This window comes from Talpa europaea (assembly GCF_964194135.1).
Source record: "Talpa europaea genome assembly, chromosome: 15".
Taxonomy (NCBI): Eukaryota; Metazoa; Chordata; class Mammalia; order Eulipotyphla; family Talpidae; genus Talpa; species Talpa europaea.
In genome coordinates this window covers 81,834,447-81,856,211 of record NC_140083.1, presented here as the reverse complement: position 1 = coordinate 81,856,211, position 21,765 = coordinate 81,834,447, and the positions used below count along the sequence as shown (strand labels likewise).

At 50.9% G+C, this 21,765-nt stretch overlaps 2 protein-coding genes across 6 annotated transcripts; both read right to left on the bottom strand.

Annotated features, from left to right (window-relative positions):
• Nucleotides 1–2,423: 2,423 nt before the first annotated feature.
• RAB5B (RAB5B, member RAS oncogene family) lies at nt 2,424–12,730 on the bottom strand (the record flags this gene model as incomplete). Of its 2 annotated transcripts, XM_084254615.1 has the most annotated exons (6): nt 12,694–12,730; nt 5,121–5,382; nt 3,893–4,044; nt 3,508–3,630; nt 2,882–2,975; nt 2,424–2,539 (listed from the first exon to the last, which is right to left on the bottom strand). In XM_084254615.1, the coding sequence occupies exons 2-6, from the start codon at nt 5,281–5,283 to the stop codon at nt 2,424–2,426; spliced, it is 648 nt and encodes a 215-aa protein (XP_084110741.1). In that variant the 5' UTR covers nt 5,284–5,382; nt 12,694–12,730. The 2 variants fall into 2 exon arrangements, with proteins under 2 accessions (XP_084110741.1, XP_084110740.1); XM_084254614.1 differs by lacking the exons at nt 3,508–3,630; nt 12,694–12,730 and having other exon boundaries at nt 5,121–5,356.
• A 2,999-nt stretch (nt 12,731–15,729) lies between these two features.
• On the bottom strand, nt 15,730–20,580 carry CDK2 (cyclin dependent kinase 2; the record flags this gene model as incomplete). Of its 4 annotated transcripts, XM_084255399.1 has the most annotated exons (8): nt 15,730–15,834; nt 16,125–16,328; nt 16,632–16,775; nt 17,398–17,499; nt 18,663–18,833; nt 19,462–19,582; nt 19,690–19,767; nt 20,465–20,580. In XM_084255399.1, 8 exons carry the CDS (start codon nt 20,578–20,580, stop codon nt 15,730–15,732), a joined length of 1,041 nt encoding a protein of 346 aa, XP_084111525.1. The 4 variants fall into 4 exon arrangements, with proteins under 4 accessions (XP_084111525.1, XP_084111526.1, XP_084111527.1 ...); XM_084255400.1 differs by lacking the exon at nt 16,632–16,775; XM_084255401.1 differs by lacking the exons at nt 16,632–16,775; nt 17,398–17,499.
• Nucleotides 20,581–21,765: the final 1,185 nt, after the last annotated feature.

Here is a 21,765-nt window from a genome sequence, read left to right as displayed (position 1 = left end):
TTTTTTTTTTTTTTACTTACATTAAATACATCGGTAAATCAGCAGTTGCATTCTATTACCACGATTGTTATGTTGGGAGAGGAAGAAAGGGGGACGAGTCAAACGCTTTTTAGAAGAAAAAAAAAAAGAAAAGAAAAAGATTATCCCCCCACTAAAAAACTGACCATGAGAAAAAAAAAGAGCTGGGAATTAAAAACTAAGATTTCCGAGTCAACTGAACCACAAAGGAAAGCAAAGAGCTGGAAGGAAATAGAGGAAGGCAGCAGATAGGCCCAAAAACTAAGGCCAATCCTATTCTTAAGGGGGACAGGGGAGGGGAACATCCTAGAGAAATGGTTTTGCAACTCCAAGGCAATGAAACATCTTCACTCCTGCTCCATGGGGAAAGATGTGCAGAAACAAAACTTCATTTCTAAGAGAGAGAGCCATCCTAGTTCTTCCATTTGTTAAGGATGCACTAGGTGCTTTGGGGGTTCAGTGGGTGCTGGGAAAGGAAGGAGGAAATCTGTGTGTGTTTCAGGGCCACGGGAACTAAGGCTGCCCCTGGAAAAGGAAGGGAATCGAGGCCTCAGTGGAGTACCTAAGTCAGGTCTTTCGAGAGCTCAGCTACCCAGGGACAGAAGAATGTCTGTTTGCCAAAAGGGCAGAAAGATTCCAATCCTAGGTCACTGTGGCTGTTCTTGTTTTCCAAAACTCTGGGCTGGAACAAGAAGGAGCTGAAGAGTTCTTTCTTGCCTTGATGGCTTCCCAAAGACATCCTAAAAGACCTGATGAGGGGTGTGAAGAGAGGTTAAAGACCTAGAAAGGACAGATGTCCTCTGGTGATATGAGGCATCTATGTGGGACCTTTAGTGCTAGTCATTCCCTGTCTGCAGGAACAGGTGGTATAATATGAGGGGGCCATAAGTCGGCTTCTGTGGTATTAGCCCCTAGTGGATTAAACCACTGGTCGTATAAAGGGTGGGCATGGGAATAAGGACGGAGAGTCTAAACTGAAGATATTAATAGAGGAGGAAAAAAAAATAGGGCCTGATGGGAAATGGGGGGCAGAACAGACTGTACAGTGGGAATAAAGGCTATACTTATTTACAAGGAGATAGACACGAAATGGTAATGGGTGACACAAATTGAACGTGCAACCTGGGAAAAGACAGAAAACTCTTCCTTCCTCACTCCCCTTCCAGGGCTTGTGCTATCCCGAGACCACTCTCCAGTTGCTCTGTTCATTCCCCAGGAAAGGCAAACCTCTACCCAAGAGCTAGGTTGGCAACAACATAGGTTACAAATCAGAGTTGGAGGAAGCTAGCAGTGAAGTTTGGGTTTGAGTAGCTGCCACTGGTACTATATTCTCTTTAGCCCCTCCCCAAACCACATATACTTCTTGGGTTCCACTTAATTAAAAAGGTGAGAGGGCAGGTGAGTCAATCAAAACCCCCATTCAACATGTATCCCAACTGAACCACCATCAATTAATTAAAGTGCAAACTGCAGGGGGACATAGTGGCTGGGGCTGAGGCCAACTAAAGGCCAGAGAGAAAAAAAGATGCATATGTATAATAAATCAGAGGATGGGTATCAGAAACTGGCCCCTCCCCCAATTAGATCACAGCAGAGCCAAAGATGCAGGCAACCAGTGAAGATTCTTTGGAGGACTCTGGGGTCCAGAGTCTCCCCCACTATGGGGGAGAAGCTACCTAAGAGGCTGGGTGAGGGGAAACTAGGCTTCGGAAGAGTTCCAGAGCCACTGATGACAGTGCATCTCCGCCTCCTCTACCCAGTCAGCTAACAACTGGACTCCCACCTGGCACCCATGAGCACGCCTTCCCTGTCTCACCTCTACCTAGAAACACTCTGCACAAGGCCACCTCATGGACACTACAGTGTTTTCAAAAATGAGAAACTTCAACCAAATAAAATTAAAAAGCAAATGTTTCCTTACTCCTTCCTGCTCCCCCAGGGCCCTTACTGTGACTGAATTGGAAACCTCCTTCCTCAGTTTCTGGATTCACCACCTTCTCCATCCTGGGGAGAGGAGGAAAAGGGTGTCAAGAATAGGGACTGACCAAAAGCAGAAGGGGCAGGAGACAAAAAATGTTTTCTGAAAGAATGAGGAAAAGGAGAAAGGTAAGTAGGACACTGTCTTGTACCTATAATACAAAGTGAAGAAAGTTTGTTTCGGAAGTTAAGTCCTGGGGGATCCGACCCCCCAAGCCCCATAAGCAGGGGTAGGAGGCCAACGGCAACAGCTGCCTGGTGTTGGTTGCTGAAGCGTTAAAAAGTGCCATGACAGAGCTGTCAGGAGGCAGCCCTTGGGAGCCAGGGCTCTGTGCTGTTACCATAGGGACTGTGTGCTGAGGGGTGGGGATGGAGGTTATTTCTTAGCTCTCGTGCTAGCTCCATATTTGTTGACGCTAGCCACCCCCTCAGTTGCTACAACACTGGCTCTTGTTCTGCTGGGACTGCTCATGGAGATCCACACCCCGGCTTCGGCCTGCTGCACCCCCCAGATTCTGGGGTTCACTCTTTGGCAACTTCTTAGCTAGAGATAAAAAGAGAAGGGAAGAAAGTATGATAGATTTTACTCATGTCCCCCTCCCCCCCCAAAAAACTACTGGGTGGGGGAGACGTGGAGAAAGAGGAAAGGTGAGACGTTAAAAGAATGTTCTGAAGAGGGAGGGTTCACGGTTTGTAAACTATCTTGAAGATGAGGGGGTTTAAGCTACAGCCAAAGGATGGAGGTCACGATGGAAAGTTAAGGTATTTCCATACCTAAAGTTTTCACAAGAGGAGACACTCCCATCTATCCTTATGACCGGGGTTAGTGATCTTGTCTAGAGGCAAGGGAAAAAGACAGGAAGATCTCAGACTGCTCTGACCTTACCTATTGCCAGGAAGAGATCGTTCACGTTCATAGCTGTCTTGGCTGAAGTCTCCATAAACAATAAGCTGTTGTCATCTGCATACGCCTGGGCCTCCTGCAAGGGGTGGGGTGGACTGGTGCTCAGAATGTAGGGCTGGAACAAGCACTGCCTTTGCACTCCCATGTAGTGCCAGGGCCAGGCAATATCCTCGGTTCCCTCCCCGTAACTGCCCACTAAGTCAGCAGGCCCTGGACCCTTATTTTGGTGAGGACTCCCAAGGAAAACCCATGGTCTAGACCACTTCATCCAACAACATATGGTAGGAGTCTTACTGGACAGAAACTTCTGGGTTCTGACACCTGAATAGTCCCTTCCCGCAAATTCAACGGCTCCCTCCTTCCTGTTTTCATACTGGTACCCTCACAGCGGGCACTCCCCGACCCCTCTGCTCTGGAATTTTCTTCTGACTCCTCTAAAATCTCCTGACTGTCATTAAGGTCACAGTGCGCTCTCTTTTAACATGGTACAGAACTGGGGAATGAGATGACGAAAGCCCTGAGGTGAGTTTTTCAGAAAGGGCAGGTTTGGAAAGAAGAGGTCCCCAGCACAGAGGGTATGTTCGGTGGGGGCGCGCTGGGCCTCTTACTTCATACTCCACTACGCGCTTGTTGGCCAGGTCTGCCTTGTTCCCCGCCAGGGCAATCACGATGCTGGGGCTGGCCTGCCGCTGTAGCTCTTTTACCCATGTCTTCGCTCGGGCGAAAGTTTCCTAGAAAAACATGAGGACAAGAACGGGTGGGCTGCAATGACTGCCAGTCCAGATCCACCACCTTCAAGCCCCTTCAACTCGCTTTTTCCAGATGGCCGCCTTCCATCAACCACCTGCTTCTGATCATCCAGTTCTGCTTGTCTTTTCAGCACTTGGGAACATCATTTATGCTTTTACTTTGCTATTTCAAGAGCCAGTTTTCTCTCCCCCACCTAATCTAATTCCTGTAAGGAAAAGCAAGGACACTTTCCAGTCCACTTACCTGATTAGTAATGTCATAAACCACAATGGCAGCCTGGGCACCTCTGTAGTACATGGGGGCCAAGCTATGATAGCGCTCCTGCCCCGCTGTGTCCCAGATCTCAAACTTGACTGTTGTGTCATCTAGACAGACAGACTGCGTGAGGAAGGCCGCTGAGGACGAGAGAATGGAGGGGAAGCAGTTGTAAGTGGGAGGATGAATGTAAACAACCCACCTCCCCCTCAAAACACCTCCACCCTGTCTAAGACATGTCACCCCCAGACCACCTGGCTACAGGAAAGGGTTAGTGTTCTCCCGGTATCACGCGAGACTCAGCAGGACCAGGGCGGAGACTGCTCTCAGCTAAGTCCTTCCTGTCAAAAGTATCTCTAGCTAGGGTCTGGGGGAGAGGGACACATCATAAACCAAGAAGGATAGCGTGAACTAGCATTCTTCCTCTAATCAAAGCAGGGGAGTACAATAACTAACAGACATAAAAAGCCTCAGATAAAAGTCACATCAACTGACTAGAAGATTTTAAAGCTGGACGGCAGCTCCCAGCAGTATCATTATTTGGATGTTACTTTTTCTATCATCGCCTGCTGATGCAAGAACACCACATTTCCAAGGATACTAGTAAATGGGGAAGGAGAACATGGAAATTCTCATAAAATATTCTTTATTGAATTAGCACTCCATTATAGGGGTGTGGCAGGGGGAAGGTAGCAAAGGTAGGTAAGGCAAATGCCCTTTGTATTTAGGATTTAATGTCAGCCTCTAACAGATGTGTGCCCCAGTTATCTAGGGAGCTTTGCCAAACGTATATATCTATGCTGCCTTACCTGACCTCCAACATCAGCCAGCAGACCTAGGGTAGGCCCCAAGAACGAAAACGCTATCCAGGTCAGCCTGATGCACATCTGTGAGTAAGAATCACTATTCCCAACCAATCCTGCCTCACGTGATACTCAACTGAACTTCCCTGGGATTGAGAGTGGAGAAGGAAGACAGACTGAGGTTTAAAACAAACGAACAAAAAGTGGTTTTCTGATACTTCAAGGTGAACTTTTCTTTCTTCTACGAAGCAAGAGGAGGAACATAGACCTGCTTTGGGACATCAAGGCAATCTTTTTCTGTTTTATGAAGGCTTTCCATTCCAGAGAACTAAGAGGGCCAGCTCCATGAACAAGTCCCTAGATCTCCCTTCAACAGCTTTCCTAAGCACGGGCCTCTTCTCTGAGGTACTCACCTCCAATTGTGCTCTCCTGGTACTCATGGAACTGCCCCTTCACAAAACGTAATACCAGGCTAGACTTCCCCACTGCAGATTCACCCAGCAGGACCAATTTGAACTGGCATATTTTGCTGGCCTGGGGCTGCCCATTGGGCCTGGCTGTGCTTCTGCTGGTCATGGCTAGATGATCAGAGTGGGAAAGGGTAGAGGGAGGGGGGATGCCACAAAGCGGCACGGGGGGAGGGGGAGGGGAGGGGGTGTCTAGGCTTCAACAGTCCTGTAAGAAAAAAGGTGGTAACAGTAAACACAGGGCCAATGCAGCTGTAACCATATACACATATACTTTTTTTTTTTTTAGAAAAAGGATAGGATCTCTCCAATTCCAAACCCCATGAGGATTTAGCTCTTATAATCATCCACTATTTAAAGGTTATACCTCTGAGAGAGCCCCATGTAGCTGACACTCAGTGGTCATCAATAAAATAAAAACTGTGGGGGCCTCTCTGGTGGCGCAAGGGGTTAAGTCTCAGCATTATGAAGCGATTGCCAGAGTTTGATCTCCTACCAGGGAGCTGACCCACATGGCGCAGCAAACCTCTCCTGTCTCGCCCACTGCTCCCCTCAGCAGTATATTTCAGTCAATCTGCCTGTTCTGTCCCTCACTGTTTCTGGTGAGTCCTCTCACCCCCATCTCTGGCCTGTACGCCAGTTCTTGTATAAATAAATAAACAAATCTTAAAAAAACAAAAAAACAGATGACATAGTAGGGAGAAAAAGAAACTTCAGCTAAGCTGATCAAGTTTCTTTAAGTGACATACATAAAGTATACTCTTGAGAAACAACAGGAAAAGTTACTAGATTCTTTGACTTAATCTCTCACATTTTTATATACTCCACAGCACACGATCCAAGGGGTAAGAACATTAGGCCTCCATGTTTCTACACTATAATATGAAAACATGGGAGTAAGGGGCCTCCCTGGTGGCGCAAAGGGTTAAGTCTCAGCACTATGAAGCTATCAGCAGACCTCTGTCTCCCTGCTGCTCCCCTCAGCAGTGTATTTCGTCAGTCTGCCTGTTCTGCTACCCACTCTGTCTCTGGTGAATCCTCTCACCCCCCACACCTCTGCCTATACCCCAGTTCTTGTATGCATAAATAAATAAATCTTTTTAAAAAGGTGGGAGCATTAGAATGGACTGAACTCTCATGAACAGACACATTACTCTAAGCCTGGGAAAACAGTAGGGAGCTGGAGAAGGGTAATGAGGTAAACAGTACAGACTCTCCAGTTGCAAAACTCTTATATTAACCCCCACAGGCAGCAAAGTAAGCCAGAGTCCAGCAAACCTCTTGCCATTAAGTAGTCTTAGGTTGTCAGAGATTAGTAACTACTGTGTTAGAAAAGACTGCTTCCCAGCCCAAGGTGTCACCTCAAGAATATGTTCTCCCTACCCCAGTCACAGTAATCGATGGCCTGTTTCCATGCCTTGATCTTTATTTTTTAATTATTTATTTATTTATACAAGAACTGGGGTACAGGCCAGAGGTGTGGGAGGTGGGAGAATTCATCAGAGACAGGGGGGAACAGAACAGGCAGATCGACTAAAATACACTGCTAAGGGGAGCAGTGGGCCAGACAGGAGAGGTCTGCTGTGCCATGTGGGTAGCTTCCTGGCCAGCCGGGAATCGAACTCTTGCTGCAGTGGCTGCGGATAACTTCATAGGTTGCATCTTAACCCCTTGTGCCACCAGGGAGGCCCTCCATGCCTTGATCTTTAATCCCAACATGTTTTTAAGGGAATTATGTTTTATATGTAATAGCTAGATTCTCAAAAGATCAGAGGTACAGTAGTGAAACAATACATGAGATTCACTGATTTCTCCTCCATTCTGGTAGTGATTTTTTGCTACGCGTTGACAGCAGGCAAATGATCCATTCAAAGGCAAGAAAGAAAACCACAGCTCTCCAGTCAAGTGGTGTGATTATTACCTTCAAAACTAAAGCAAATAAGGGGAGGAGGTTATTCTTCCCTTCAACCCTTTCAACTCAGAAGAGAAATCGGATTTAATGTCTCCTATAATCGGTTTCACAAGAATGGCTATTCGAATGACCAACTGACTAGGGAGGACTGAGGCTTCACCTTGGCATTAGCCAACTGGGGAAGGGGGAGGTAGAAGATGAAGTGGCAAGTTCATTAACATGGAAAGTGTGACTAGGAAAGTTTTCTCAGCCTGCCAGTCCCAGCTAGAACAAGACTCCATTTCTTAGGCTCTCTCTACTTGGTAGCTTTGTGTACCAATGCCAACTATGTAGGAAGCCTCTGGAAGTCCACCACCTATCAATGGAGACAGGGTTCCAGGTATAGCACTGGAGTCTAATCTACTCCCAAGAGCCAGTTCTGTGAGGCAGTCTAGAGAAACTAGTCCAGTCTGTATTTTTATTTTTCTTTAAAAAAAAATTATTTATTTATGCACATAAGAGCTGAGGTGTAGGCCACAGGTGTGGAGGTGGGGGTGTGAGAGGATTCATCAGAGACAGAGTGGGGAGCAGAACAGGCAGATCTACTGAAATATACTGCTGAGGGAGCAGTAGGCGAGACAGGAGAGGTCTGCTGCACCATGTGGGACAGCTCCCTGGCTGTGGATCAAACTCGTGCTGCATTTGCTGCCGATAGCTTCACAGTGCTGAGTGACTAGCCCTTGTGCCACCAGGGAGGGCCCAAACTGTATTTTTCAGGTGAGGAAAAAAACTGAGAAACAAAATTAATCAACTTATCAAGTGTTACCATGCAGCTAGTTATCACACAGCTGCTTAGTAGCAAATCCCCCCCCCCTTTCAAAAAAGATTTATTTATTTATGTGTACAAGAACTGGGGTACAGCCAGAGGTGCATGGGTGGGGGATGAGAGGCTTCACCAGAGACAGAGTGGGGAACAGAACAGGCAATCTGACTGAAGTACACGTAGCTGAGAGGAGCAGTGGGCAAGTCAGGAGAGGTCTGCTGCGCCATGTGGGTTGCTCCCTGGCTGGCCGGGGATCGAACTTGTGCTACAAAGGCTGCGGACAGCTTCACAGGTTGCGTGTTAACCCCTTGCGCCACCAGGGAGGCCCCACAAATCCCCTTCTTGCAGATACCCTTACTACCATTATACCACCACACCTGTTAAGGGAGCAAGAGATGCTGAACTCTAAACTGAAGGCTGAAGAGTATACCAGGACAGGAACAAGAGCTTAGCTTGGATAGAATTTCTGCCTTTATTCAGTTTAGATAAGTACTTCCTTTGGGACTAAAAACAAGTTAGGAAAACGCATGAACACCATACGTGGGAATGGGATCCAGTCCCACATCCTTCTCACAGAGGACTCACTCATTACTGTGCCTCTCTAAAACCCTCGTCAGGATGGCTGAAATAGAAGCAATTCAAAGATGATAAAGAAAGTGGAAACTTTTGTAGTATTCAGAGGGCCTTGGGATTAATGTGAGAGATTCACTGAGTAGGGAAGACAGAACAAAAGCCAGTAAATACGTTTAACTCTCCAACTTTGTTTAGACCCCAAATTATACAAAAACAAAAAACAAACAAACAAACAAAAAACCCAACTGAGCGCTCCAAGATTTGGCTTAGTCCTTTCATTGTGTTGATCTGATGTTAACCAGTGAGTCACAGCCTCAAATGAGAGCCCTTGTACTTCCCCACCCTTCCAACAAGAGGCAAAAGAGCATAGTTATCTCTTATTAACATGGTAGTACAAACTCCCTGTTATTGACCTAGGAAATATTTGAATGCCCTTCTCTACTCTGTCTGCCCAGCAAATTTATAATGTATCTTTTAAGGCCAAGCTCAAATGTCACCTTCTCTGTGAAACTGCATGATTGCTCTCTCACCCCAGCAGCATTTACCACTGGCTCCCCTGTGAGGTCCCACTATATTAAGACTATTTCTATCAGAGCATGAATTACATTGTATGAGTTAATTGTTTGTGTCTGTCTGCTCTGTTAAACTCTGAACTTCTCAAGAAATATGACTATTTTTATCACTTTGACTCTCCGGAGCAAAGCACAATGTCTGGTGCCTAGTAGGTGTTGATTAAAAGCTCCCTAAATTAATTAAGGCCAAAACAATCTTACTTCCCTCTTCCATCAACTCCTCCCCCTCTGTGCCATCTGGAGAGATGCTCAGTTCTGTTTGAGAATGTTTTTAATAGGCTCCAGAGAACCAATTCTCTCCTGGCCTCTTTGTGATCTCTTTTGGATGAAGGGCCCCTTTGGGACCCAGCCCACAAGGTTCTGTTGCAACTCACATGGGCTAACTGCTTTTCCTGTCACCCGTTACTATGCCTCACATGGCCCAATCTCACCCTCTATGCAGCCCTCGCACCCAAAATTTTGAAGCAATGACAGCTAAACACTAAGTTCCCTGAATTTCCAGTTGATATTAAGTGTTCAAAAAACTTTGGGTCATTATCTCTCTATTCATTCCCGAACTTGAGAAATAGAAGGAAAAACCACCACAGACCCAAAGGACACGCTGAAAAGATATCTACATTTCGCCTGAACAGAAGCTACAACCCAGCCCAGGAATCTGCACAAACTGCTCACCTGGGTGGCTCTTACTCAGCTCAGTTAAGTAAGGTTCAGTTAATGACTAAATCTTTCCTAAAACACTGCTGAAGTGGGAATGTATTTTGCAGGATTTTAAGGTACCTTTGCTCCTACTGGTCTGTTGCAATTCCTTATTTTAAGTTCATTGTCTCACAATTTGGTAACTTTCCCATCTGAAACACTTTAGAACTGGGAGCAGGCCACATACACTTGCTTCTCCTACCCCATGCTTCCTCAGAAGTCAAACTCATCTAAATGCCCACAAACAAGCAAAATATGGAAGAGCAATCCTTGCTGCCAAACTAAAAGTTAGCAGATTAGTGGTATGACCTCTAGGGCAATGGGAAATTCCTCTTCTCCAAATATATTTTTATAACTCTGGGTCTATGTTCGAAATTCTACATTGATAATTCCAATCCTTTGCTACCTCTTAAGAACCAAAAACCCTGGAAAGAATTAACACTTTAAGTGACTGTGTAATTTACATCTTAATAGGGAGCAATTCCAATAATTTCTTGAAGGCAGTCTTTGATTCAGGGGAGGAAGGCAAAGACAAAAAAAAAAAAAAATGAAGAACGGGACAGGACGCCACTAGGGTAATAAAGGCTTGGGGGTCCCTACAAAGGCTTCTGAGGACAATGCATAAAGGTTAGGCACTTCTAAAGTCAGTAAGGACTGGTCCTCCATGGTGGTACAGGGGTTAAAGACAGCACTGTTAAGCTCCATGAGTTCAATCCCAGCCAGCCAGGGAGCTACCCACATGGCACAGCAGACCTCTCCTGTCTCGCCTGCTGCTCCCCTCAACAGTGGATTTCGGTGGATCCGCCTGTTCTGCTCCTCACGCTCTCTGGTGAATCCTCTCACCCCTTGTCCCTGGCACCTCTGGCCTACACCCCAGTTCTTGTATGCATAAATAAATAAATCTTTAAAAAAAAATTAAGTTAGGGCCTCCCCGGTTGTGCAGCGGGTTGAGCGCTGCCCTATGAAGCTGTCCACAGCCTCTGCAGTGTGGGTTCAATTCCCGGCTGGCCAGGTAGATTCCTACATGGTGTGGGAGACCTCTCCTGTCACGCCCGCTGCTCCCCTCAGCAGTGTCTTGGGTCTGTGTACCTGTTCTGCTCCCCGCTCTCTCTGGTGAATTCTCTCACCTTCCCATGCCTCTGACCTGTACCCCAGTTCTTGTATAAATAAATCTTTTAAAAAGTAAATAAACAAAGTCAGTAAGGACAAATTCAATAAATAAGGTGGTAGTATGAAATGTCCCAGATGTACTAAGGTTTAGAGGAAAACCAACTGTAAATTCTGAGAAGACCTGGGAGTTCTCTTATCACTACAGAAAGAAAGAACAGGAGTTTCTTAGGAGAACCGTCATCTTTTGGGATGAAGAACCAGATATATAATGAAGAGCCAAATACACAATCTGTACATACAGAGACCACGAACCGGAAGACAGAGGTCTCAAATTTCTCACTTTAGGCCGAGATATCGGTAATTCTCCCAAACAAAATGATTCACCTTAATGTTTCGTTCCTACCCATAAGAAAGTTCTGGCTATCTACCTGGACATATCCTAGGATACTCAGTGCACAACTGAGGCACACACACAAATATATTTAAGGTGAGGGATAAGCCAGAGTACAGCTCACTGCTCCGGATTTTGATAGAAGCAGGGCAAAATGAACGGTGAAAGGAGCATATAAGTAACAGAGTAACAGCCCAGCAGGGAAAACTGTGGAAAAATGAGACCAGTTTAGTGAGGACATGAAAACAGAATTGCCTTTAGTGGCACATCCCCTGACACAAGATTAGTTTGCTCTGCTGCCTCTTGTCCCTGACCTTTCTGGGTGAGATGCACATACTGAGTGAAGTTTGTGTAGATGGATTTACACTTTTCACACTTCAATACAACTCTGAATTTTAAAAATACATTATACATTACTTTCATAACCAAGAATAAAAAATGTAGTTGAAATTCTTTGGCATGAAAGAGAAACAGGAGTCTGTACAATTAAGGAAAAATCCAGTAAGATCCCATCTGTGGGACCTGAGGGAGGTCAGCAGACCATTAAAAATAAATGGGAGGCCTGGACTGCGGCGCCTCGGCGACCCCTCCTCATTCCTGCTCTCCACTCGCCAGCTTCCCCGCTCACCACTGGACCCGACTTCCTAATGGGAAGGAGCCTGGGCCTCGGGGGCAGACAAAGGCCAGGGGCGATGCCGGCCTTCTGCCCTGGGATCTCCCTCCCCAAGTCCCCTTCTCAGTGACACCCCCTATTTCCAGGCTGCTCCCCGTGACCATCACCTGCCCGGGACGGCCCCAGGTCCCCCAAAGTTTCACCCAGCATGGTCAGGAGACCTCCTGGGGCTACAGCCCCCCCGGCGCTGGCCGGCGCAGAGCGCCCCCGACGCCCGAGTCTCGGGCGGCAGGAACGGACACGCGTCCTCCCCGCGCGGCGTCGCGGCTGCGGCACGGGACGGGGACCCGCGGGCGCAGCCGCAAGCGCGGCCCGAACCCGCGGAGGCCCGGGCAGGTGCGGGGCCCGCGCCCGCCCGGCCCCCGCGGAGCAGCGCCCCCGGCCTCCGCGCCGGCCTCGGGCGCCCCGGGAGCGTCCGGCTCCCCGCCCGGCCCACGGCAGCACCCCGGCCCGCTCCGCGTCCAGCCGGGGCGCGTCCCCCGCGCGCCCCAGCTCCCCCGCACGGGACCCGCGGCCCCGGCTCCGGTCGGGGGCGCCCCGGCCCCGCAGAGCCCGCCGCCCGCCGCCCCTCGGCTCGCCCCCCGCGGCCCCCGAGCCGGCGCGGGACCCCGGCGGGCCAGGGCGCCCCTCCCCGCGGCCGGCGCCGGCGCCCCCCGGCCGGGCCCGCGCCTCTCGCCGGCCCCTCCCTCTCCGGCGCCGCTCCCGGCGGCCGCCCCGCCCTCCCGCAGCCCGGGCCGCCCTCGCCCGGCCCCAGGCCCGCCGCGCGGACGCCGCCGCCGCCCAGACTCACCAACTGCGGGCTCCCGCCCGCCCGGCCCCCGCCTCAGCGCCCCCAGCGGGCCTGCGGGGCCCGGCCCCTGCGCCCCGCGCCGCGGGGCCGCGCTAGCCCCGGCCGAGACCCAGCCCCGCCGCGGCTCTCAGGGCGGGCCGCGCTCCTCTCCCGGGCGCCGCCGCCCTGCCCGGGGGGCGCCATCAGCGCGGTACCTGGGGATCCGTCTCCCCCGTCCGGCCCGGGCCCGTGTCGAACAGACAAACAGCTGCGGCTCAACCAAACCCGGCCCCTCCTCCGCCTCCTGCCCGGGCGCGCCCAGCCAATCGCACGCTCCCCCGCCCACCCCGGGGGCGGGCCTTGTGCGCACGGCCCGCCAATCCTCGGGGGAGGGCGGGCCTCTCTCGCGCCGTCACCAATCAGCACGAGCCAGGGACCGGACAGGCGGGGCCTCGGACCAACATGAAGAGGGAAACGTTGAAGATGGACGAGGCGAGGAGCCACTGAAGAGCGAGCGCCCCGAGTCAGGGGGCGGTGCACTGCGGACAGGCGTGCGCGCTAGCCAGTAAAATTTCGAGACACTCTTGACTCCGCCTTCTGACTCATAAACATCTAATCAGGTGAGCGAGAGAGGCGGGTCCAAGTGAAACTTCAGCCACTGCTGCGAGGACTCGGGGCTTGACTGGCAGGCGGGGCGGGGCTGCGAGAGGCCCTAGGCGAGCCGCCGCTGACCTTCGCCCCTCCCCCCGGATTTGGCGGGGGCCGTTCCCAGCGCCCCGCCCTCTGCGATAAACTCGCAGGCGTCGAGGGAAACCGCTCTGCTGGGGGCGCGGAGCCTGGGAATTTCGGTTCACCCCACGTGGGGGTACGTCCTCCTTTGGGGGCCTCCAGGCGATCTGGGGTGTTTTTTTCATGGGGTGACACAACGGCAACCCCAAGTGGCAATTTAAGGAGCTTCAGCCCCTTCATAATGATTTTTCATACATTCCGTTGATACAGTCTCCATCGTGCAAATACTAATAAAGCTAATAAAGCTTTGCTGTTGATCTGCAACAAAAAGGGGCAACGGTGAGCTTGCTAAGAAGCCCAGTGTCTCGAGCCCACTTTTAAAATATTGCTACTTCCTAAACTTCCTGAGCCTGAGGTTCTGAACTGCCGCCTCTGTGGATGTGTGTGGTGTGCATGTGCGTGTTGAGGGCAGGGGAGAGATGCAGGCTGGTGCTAAAGTGAAGAAGGAGGCCTCCCTGGTGGTGCAAGGGGTTGTCTCAGCACCATGAAGCTATCTGCAGCCACTGCAGCACGAGTTCGATCCCTAGCCAGGGAGCAACCCCACATGGCCCAGTAGACTTCTCCCGTCTCACCTGCTGCTCCCCTCAGCAGTGTATTTCTTTCTTTTTTAAAAAATATTTTATTTTATATAATTCTTACATCATTTTTCACTTTTGCACAATGTATGCATTTTCATTTTGGTTTTATTCCCCATGCAATTGCACCCCCACCCCTTATTTTAACCCTAATCCATCCTTTCCCCATCAGCAGTGTATTTCGGTTGATCCACCTGTTCTGCTCCCCACTCTGTCTCTGGTCAGTCCTCTCACACCCGGCACCTCTGGCTTGTACCCCAGTTATTGTGCATAAATAAATAAATCTTTAAAATAAATAAATAAAATGTAGGAGGAAACACGGGCTCAGCCCAGCTATAAAATGAGGGCAGTAGTACCTACTTAGCCCACCTTGAGCACTATTCCAAACTGCATCACAGAGGCTATGATGTGATGAGACAGCTGACCCATCCAGAGAGATAAGGGAGCGGGGAGGGGCGATCTGGAACCCAGGATGACCCATACACATTCATATTCTCTCTCATACCATTGCAGTAGATAAATACACAAATGTAAAAGAGGAAAGAGATGAGCTATAAAATTAGGAACTTTTTTTAATGAATTACAAACTAAATTACAAATAATGTTAGTAGCAAGGATAAAAAGTGGGAGAAGAAACAAAATCATAAAAACAGAAGACTCTTGTTTTTCCTTTTTTTTTTTTTTAAACATTTGAATAACAAAACCCAGAGGTGCACCTGGCCACAAATGCACCCACTCCCACTCGAAATTTAACAACTATAACCTGAAATATAAATATAATTGTTTATCCTTCTTTTAAAGAAATATTTTCCCCAATAACCCTCACACAGTCACAGCCCTAAAAAAGTGTCAGCACTCTCAAAATGACGTCTACACCCTAACTTCCAATCCTAGGGTACGGCCTTCAGAGGACCATGGGAACAGGAATCCCTGCTCTGTCCAGAAGAACTAAGACTTTTAAAAGAAAAAAAAAAAAAAAAATTCAAACATTTCACTTTCACTGTCTCCTAAGGCCCCAGCGAAGCACAGTTCTGTCCCAGAGCTTCCCAGACACCTCTTGCCTACAGGAAGGACAAGGAGATTCTCTAGTCAAATCATTTCTACTGCAGCCTCATCCGGACTCTTATGTCTCCCAGACGGTTAGATGAGATGAAACACTAAAAGTAGAGAATAAACTGGGTGGAGCTGGTTTTTAACCTAGTTCCTCAATTTAGACCCTCGCTATGTTTGTCTTTGCTTGGTTTCGAAAGTTCCAGCTTAGCCCCCCTGCTATCAATTGGCCTTACAAACACAGTGGCTGCAGAAGACTTGGGTCTCTGTTATCCCAAACACAGGAAATAATAACTTTGGTGTTTGGAGATAGCAAATCCTATGTGGGGGGGGAGGGGAGTCAGTCTTTGTTTTTAGTTTGTTTGTTTTTAATACCAGCTCTCTTCAGCAATGAGTAAGAGGAGGTAGAAAGGGTTGGTAGAGGCTGACTTAAGTGCATCTAATATTGAAGTTTCCTTTCATTTTCACCTATTTCTCCCCTCCATCTCCTGTATCCTGCAGCTGTCTGGCTAGGAGGGAAGGGTGAGAGTTAAGGCAGCCGGGCAAGATCAGAGGGCAAATAGCCCAAATTCAAGCCAGATCAGGCCCCCACTGGAGGAGAGGGTGAGACTTGGGGTGAGGGGTGTGGGAAGGACATCAGACATCAGAGTCGAAGATGGGGGACTGGCTTGGTCACATCCTGGAAGAAAGGGTGAGCCAGAGCTGCCTTGGCCGAAATCCGCTTGTTGGGGTCGTAGTGCAGCATTTGCTGGAGGGAGAAAGGTATGCCGGCTTCAGTGCCGTGATGGTGGACTGAGCAGGTAGCAGGTGTTCCAAGAAATCGGGAAAGCAGTATATTTTTACCCCAGGCAGAGTTCTCATTTCCCTCCTCCCTATATCTGAACCATGTGCCAACAGGGACAGAGAAGCAGGGGCGCAGGAATCACGGATATCCAGAGTTCAGGGTCTCATCCTTCACCATGGAAAAACCCTGCCCTGGGGGGGGGTGTGTGTGTGTGGTGTGAATAAGAGGAAATGGGGCCCACCCCCCACTCTCACCGATAACAAGCTTCGTCCATCTTCATCCAGGGGAGGCACGACTTTGCTAAAATCTTGGCGCGCCCACTTGGGGAAACTCGGCTTATAATCAGGCATAGAAGTAACTCCTGGCCAAACCACCTCGTCTGGGGTTCCCAGAGTGCGAAAAATCCGGAAGAGCTGGTCAATCTCAGAATCTCCAGGGAACAGGGCCCGGCGGGTCACCTGAAAAGGGGGACAGAGGAAAGGCCCAGACCCACAAAGACGTCAGTCAAAACTGGCCCCTGTAACACGGAGGTTCCCACAGGCAGTGGAAGGTCAGCAGGGCCCCATGACAACCACCCCAGGGCCTCTCACGGGGTCAGTCACACAGAGCCTGAGACAATGAAGTCCCTTCATCGGTCTTCTGGCCCCCGCCTTCTTTCCCCCCAACCATGGCTTTGCAGATCCCCAAGGCTGGGTGGGGGTGGGAGGGGTGAATGTCTGGGGTGCCACTGACGTGTAGCAAAGGGATCCCAAACCACTCACGGGGTATGGGGTAGACACTGCGGTCATCCCCCCTCCTTGTGATGCAGCCACTTCTAGATAGGAGCACAGCGGGCAGAGACTGTGTCTTCCATTTCTTCTGTGTTCCCCACAGCACCCAGCTTGGTGCTGGGTACACACTAGGTGCTTAACAAATATTTTTTGATGAATTGAGAGAGGAATATGGGCAATTGTAAGGTAATGCTCTGGGGGATAAAGGCACTCTCTATATATGCTAATGGTCTCCAAGCTCCCAGTCACACCCCAAATAAGGGACCATAAAAAATATTGCTGGTTTGATTTGAAAACTCAGCCCAGTCTGTTGTGGTATTTAAGGGGATGAGAGCGCCCAGAGAAGGTTGGGTTCTCGGGGATCCTTCAATCTGAAAAGCCAGAGGTTGAGGGGGGGACATATTTAAGTGTGCAGTTGGAATAGAAGGCAAGGGTAAGGTGAACACAGTTGATTTCACCACATTCCTGGCTTCCTACAATAAGGTCTCCAGGCCAGAAAATGGAGACTCCAGGTAAAACAGCTGCAGAAATGATTTACCTCATCTGGGGAGAGAGATGTATGCTGGATGCTAAAGCTGCGTGAGGCTAGCCTACCATATGGTTGACACAGGGACAACAGACTCTCGTTTTCCCCACCGCCACTCTGGTGTTACTCTAAAGAAAAAACCCTGTGACCACAGAAGACCGTGAGTCTGGATCAGGAGATAGTTTGTGAATGTGAGAGCGCGGCTGGTGGAACTCAGGCATGCCTCCATACCATCTCAGCAAAGATGCAGCCCAGGCTCCAGATGTCCACAGCTGTGGAGTAATATTTGCAGCCGAGGAGAATTTCAGGTGCTCGGTACCACAGGGTCACCACCTGGGGGCAAGAGGAGGGCAGGTATAGGTGGTGTATGGGCCGAGAAGATTCTTACACCTCAGCAACTCATCACTGCTCTCCTGTCAGCCTCTCAACAAGCGGTTTCCTTGCTCCCGCCTTCCTCTACCTCTAATGTCCTCCAAGTGGAATTGACTTTTTCTTTTAAGATTTTTATTTTCTATTTATTTACGTATCACAAAAGAACTGAGGTATAGGCCGGGGTGGGAGGGGCGGGTAGAAGATTCTCCAGAGACAGAGCGGGGAGCAGAACAGGCAGATCTACTGAAATCCACTGCTGAGGGGAGCAGCGGGTGAGTCAGGAGAGGTCTGCTGCGCCATGTGGGTCACCTCCCTGGCCGGGGATTGAACTCGTGCTGCAGTAGCCGCGGATAGTGCTGAGACTTAACCCCTTGTGCCACCAGGGAGGCTCTGTTTTTTGTCTTTCATACTCTAAATTTAATCTTTGATGTCCGAGATACTTTCCATCTTCTGAGAGAAAAACTGCTGGCCAGATATTTTTAGTAACTTTGTGAATGTCCTTGTTAACACCCTCAGGAAATTTAGGGAAGAAATGCAGAGAAGAACATAATTTACAGTAGCAAAGATTAGGAAGCAACCTACGTGCCCAACGGGAGTTGATTGGATAGAGAAGACTTGGTATTCTATACCCAATGGAATGCTATTCAGCTCCAAAGAAAAAAGAAATTCTGCCATTTTAGCAAAATGGAAGAACCTTTAGGGGGTTATGTGAAGTGAAGTAAGTCAGAAAGATAAAGACAAATGTTGGATGATTTCGCATATCTGGGAGCTATAAAGAAGCGAAGCAGATGAGCTGACAAAACAAAATAAAAATAAATTAGTGGACACTGATGACTGCACTGAAGTTACAAGAGGTGAGAGTGGGGGCAAGGGAGAAAGGGAAGAGGATGTATAAGGGATGGTGACGGCTATTTTGTTTTTGCTTTTAATTTTTTCCTTAAAAATAAAAGAAACGCAGAAGGGACCCCCCCCCCCCCCCTGTGGCTCAGCGGTTGAGCGCTGGGTTGCGAGGCTGCCCGCAGTCTCTTCAGCGCCGGTTCGATCCCCGGCCACCGGCGAGGGTCCCACAAAAAAAAAAAAAGAAAAAGAAAAAGAAAATGATAAAGAAATGCAGAGGGACTTACCTCATGGGTGTAAGTACGAACCGGGACTCCAAATGCTCGGGCTAGTCCAAAGTCTGCCAGCTTGATGGCCCCCTCTGCGTTGATGAGCAGATTCTGAGGTTTGAGGTCTCGGTGCAGGACCCGATGAGAATGGCAGAAAGCTAGACCTTGGAGCAGCTGGAACAGATAGCTCTGATGAGAGAAAGAGAAGACGTCACAGTGAGCACATCAGAGCTGCTCTGTGCCTCCAAAGCTACACTAAAGCCTTCACGATATTAGGTTATAATTCCATGTGTACCAGCTACATCTCCCATCGGACTGTCAGCCCAGTGAGTATAAGGCTCAGGTCTTTTTCAATATCCTGTGCCTAGCACACAGAAGGTGTTCAATAAATGTGCACTGAATAAACTTATGCTAACAGTTTGAAAGTAGCCCTGGGAATAAAGAATCCAGCATTGAAACAGACAAGAAACTCACTGCCTATCTCTCCCACCAAAGAGTAGAAAGGGCTTTTTGAAGGCATCTACCAAGTGCCCTCAAGTCCCATTATCTAAGTTTCATCTGACCTTCCACCTGAGCTAAGTTGACTCACTAGAGTTTCAACCTCTTTGATTCTCCTGCCCAGCCCTAGGGTTAATAAGTATAATGAGTAGTGAAAAAGCCACAAAAGAAAGGTGTGTGTATGTGTTTAATTGTGTGTAGGGGGGTGGGGGCTGGGAAAAAGCCAAGATCACACAAATCATCACCACTCAGTCTGAAGTGCCTGCTTCAGTCTCGCCTAGACATACGCATGACAGGGAGAAGTTGAGCACAGGATTACCTTGATGAGTGGAAGGGGAATGCCGGTGATAGCAGAGGCATCCATGAATTTCTTGAGATCCTGGTGCAGAAACTCAAAAACCAGGTAGAGTTTGTTTTCTGTGTGGATGACATCCAGCAGCCTAGAGAAGGGAGGCCCGGAACGGGGGTGAGCAAGAGAAATAACCAGACGACAGAGACAGAACTCATCATTCTGGGTTATCAGCTCCCCTCCCAGACTCATACTCACTTGACAATGTTAGGGTGGTTGAGCTCCTTGAGCAGAGAGATCTCTCTGATGGCAGTGCTGGGTACACCCTCCGTCTCACTTGGAGCGGTTGGGAAAGCAGATGGGAATGTGGTTACAAATATTCCTTTTCTTGCAGCCCAGGCATTCTCGTTCCCCACCCCCTCCCTCCCCCAGGAGTCACCACCCCCAGCACCTCTTAGCAAAGTCCAAGGAGAAGGAGAAGGCTGCTGTGGGAATTCATTCAGGGGTGGACAGGGAGTAACTTTTGGACCCATTAGGGCCATTTCCTTCCCCAGGGGCGGGTGAGGAAAGCCCCGGGGGGAAGGTGAGGCCGAGAGACGGTCCCAGGCAAGAAACAACACCCGGGGAGGAGCTGCACCAGCCTCCCCGCAGGGGCCAGCGAGCTCAACTGCCACTCTTTTGAAAGAGGGAGAGAATTCTACGACGAGGGTGGGGTTGGGGCACTGGGGCGGGCCCTTCATTCAGAAAGACGCTGTTCACCGGCCCCCACAGCACCCCCGGCCGCGGGGGGCCCCGGACCTCGCCCAGAGGCCTCCAGGCTCCCCGGGCTCCCCGCCTGCACATTTGGGGGCCTCCCCGGCGTTACGGAGGACGTGTCCGGGGACTCACTCGCCCCGTCCTCCCGCGGGGCCCCGCCGCCCTCCAGCCCCCCTCCCCGGCCCCCCCGCCTTCCGGCCCGCGGCCCCCGCCCCGGGGTGGGGGTGGGGGCGCTCCCGGCCTCCCCGCCGGCGCCCCGGGGCCGGAGGTCACTCACGTGTCCAGGCGGATCTTCTTCAGCGCCACCACCTCCCCCGTCACCTTGTTCTTGGCCTTGTACACGACCCCGTAGGTGCCCTCGCCGATCTTCTCCACTTTTTGGAAGTTCTCCATGAAGCGCCGCGGCGCGGGGCGGCGCAGCCCGGGGCCGAGCCGGGCGCCTGCGGGACGCGGGCCGGCGCGCGGGGCCGGGGGCGGGAGCCGGGCCCTCGGCGCGGCGGGGGTCGCGATGGAACGCCGTGCCCCCCGCTCTTGTCAATTTGTCCAACTTGAAACAATGTTGCCGCCGCCCCCAGTTCCCGGCCGCCGCCGCAAGCCCCGCCCCCCCTTCCCGCGTTTCCCGGGCCCCGCCCCCCGCCCGGCCTATTGGCCGGCGTCGGCGAGGACGCGCCGAGGCCCCGCCCCCGAGGAGGCCCCGCCCCCGCCTTGGCCCCGCCCCGCGCGGCTCGGGGCCGGGGCGCTCGGGGCGCTCGGGGCGCTTGGGGCGCGCGGCTGCGGGGCGCGCGGGCGGGACCCGGCTCCGGCTGCCGGGCTGGGCTCGCGCTTCCCGCCGGTGTGCGGAGCCCGTCGGGGGCTCCCGATCTCTCACTGGCCGCCGCAGCATCACCCCCGGGGCGCAGGTGCACCCAAGATTCCGTGACACCGGCTCGGGAGCCGCCTGTGGAAGGCAGGAACTGGGGTCCGTGCAAGGGCTCCCCAAGCCCCGAGGACCCCTGGCCTCGGACCTCCAGCCTACCCGGATAGCGTGGTTTTGGACGCAGAGTTTCTGGTTTTTGGTTTTTTAAAAAACATTCATTTATTTATGCATACAAGAGTTGGGGTACAGGCCAGAGATGCGGGTGGGGGGGTGAGAGGATCCACCAGAGACAGAGCGGGGGGCAGAACAGGCAGACTGACCGAAGTACACTGCTGAGGGGAGCAGCGGGCGAGACAGGAGAGGTCGCCTACGCCGTGTGGGAATCTCCCTGGCCGGCCAGGGATCGAACTTGTGCTGCAGAGGCTGCAGGTTGCTTCGTAGTGCGGTGCTTAACCCCTTGCGCCACCAGGGAGGGCCTCTGTTTCTTTTTGAGAGGTTGCTGCTTTGACTCAAAGAACAAATTAATTCACTCTCCCATGATGAATTGTGCCGGGTGCGCGTTTGCAGCTCCCCTTCACTCGGTCTGTTCCCCGGGGATGGGATGTGTCAAGACGATAGCGACCCGGTGAAAGCAGAAGCTGTCATTGGGTAGCGGGGTGTCCAGCTTGTCAGCTCTGCCTCTCTCAGGCCCTCCTGCTCCTCCCAGACCTGCCTGCAGGAGG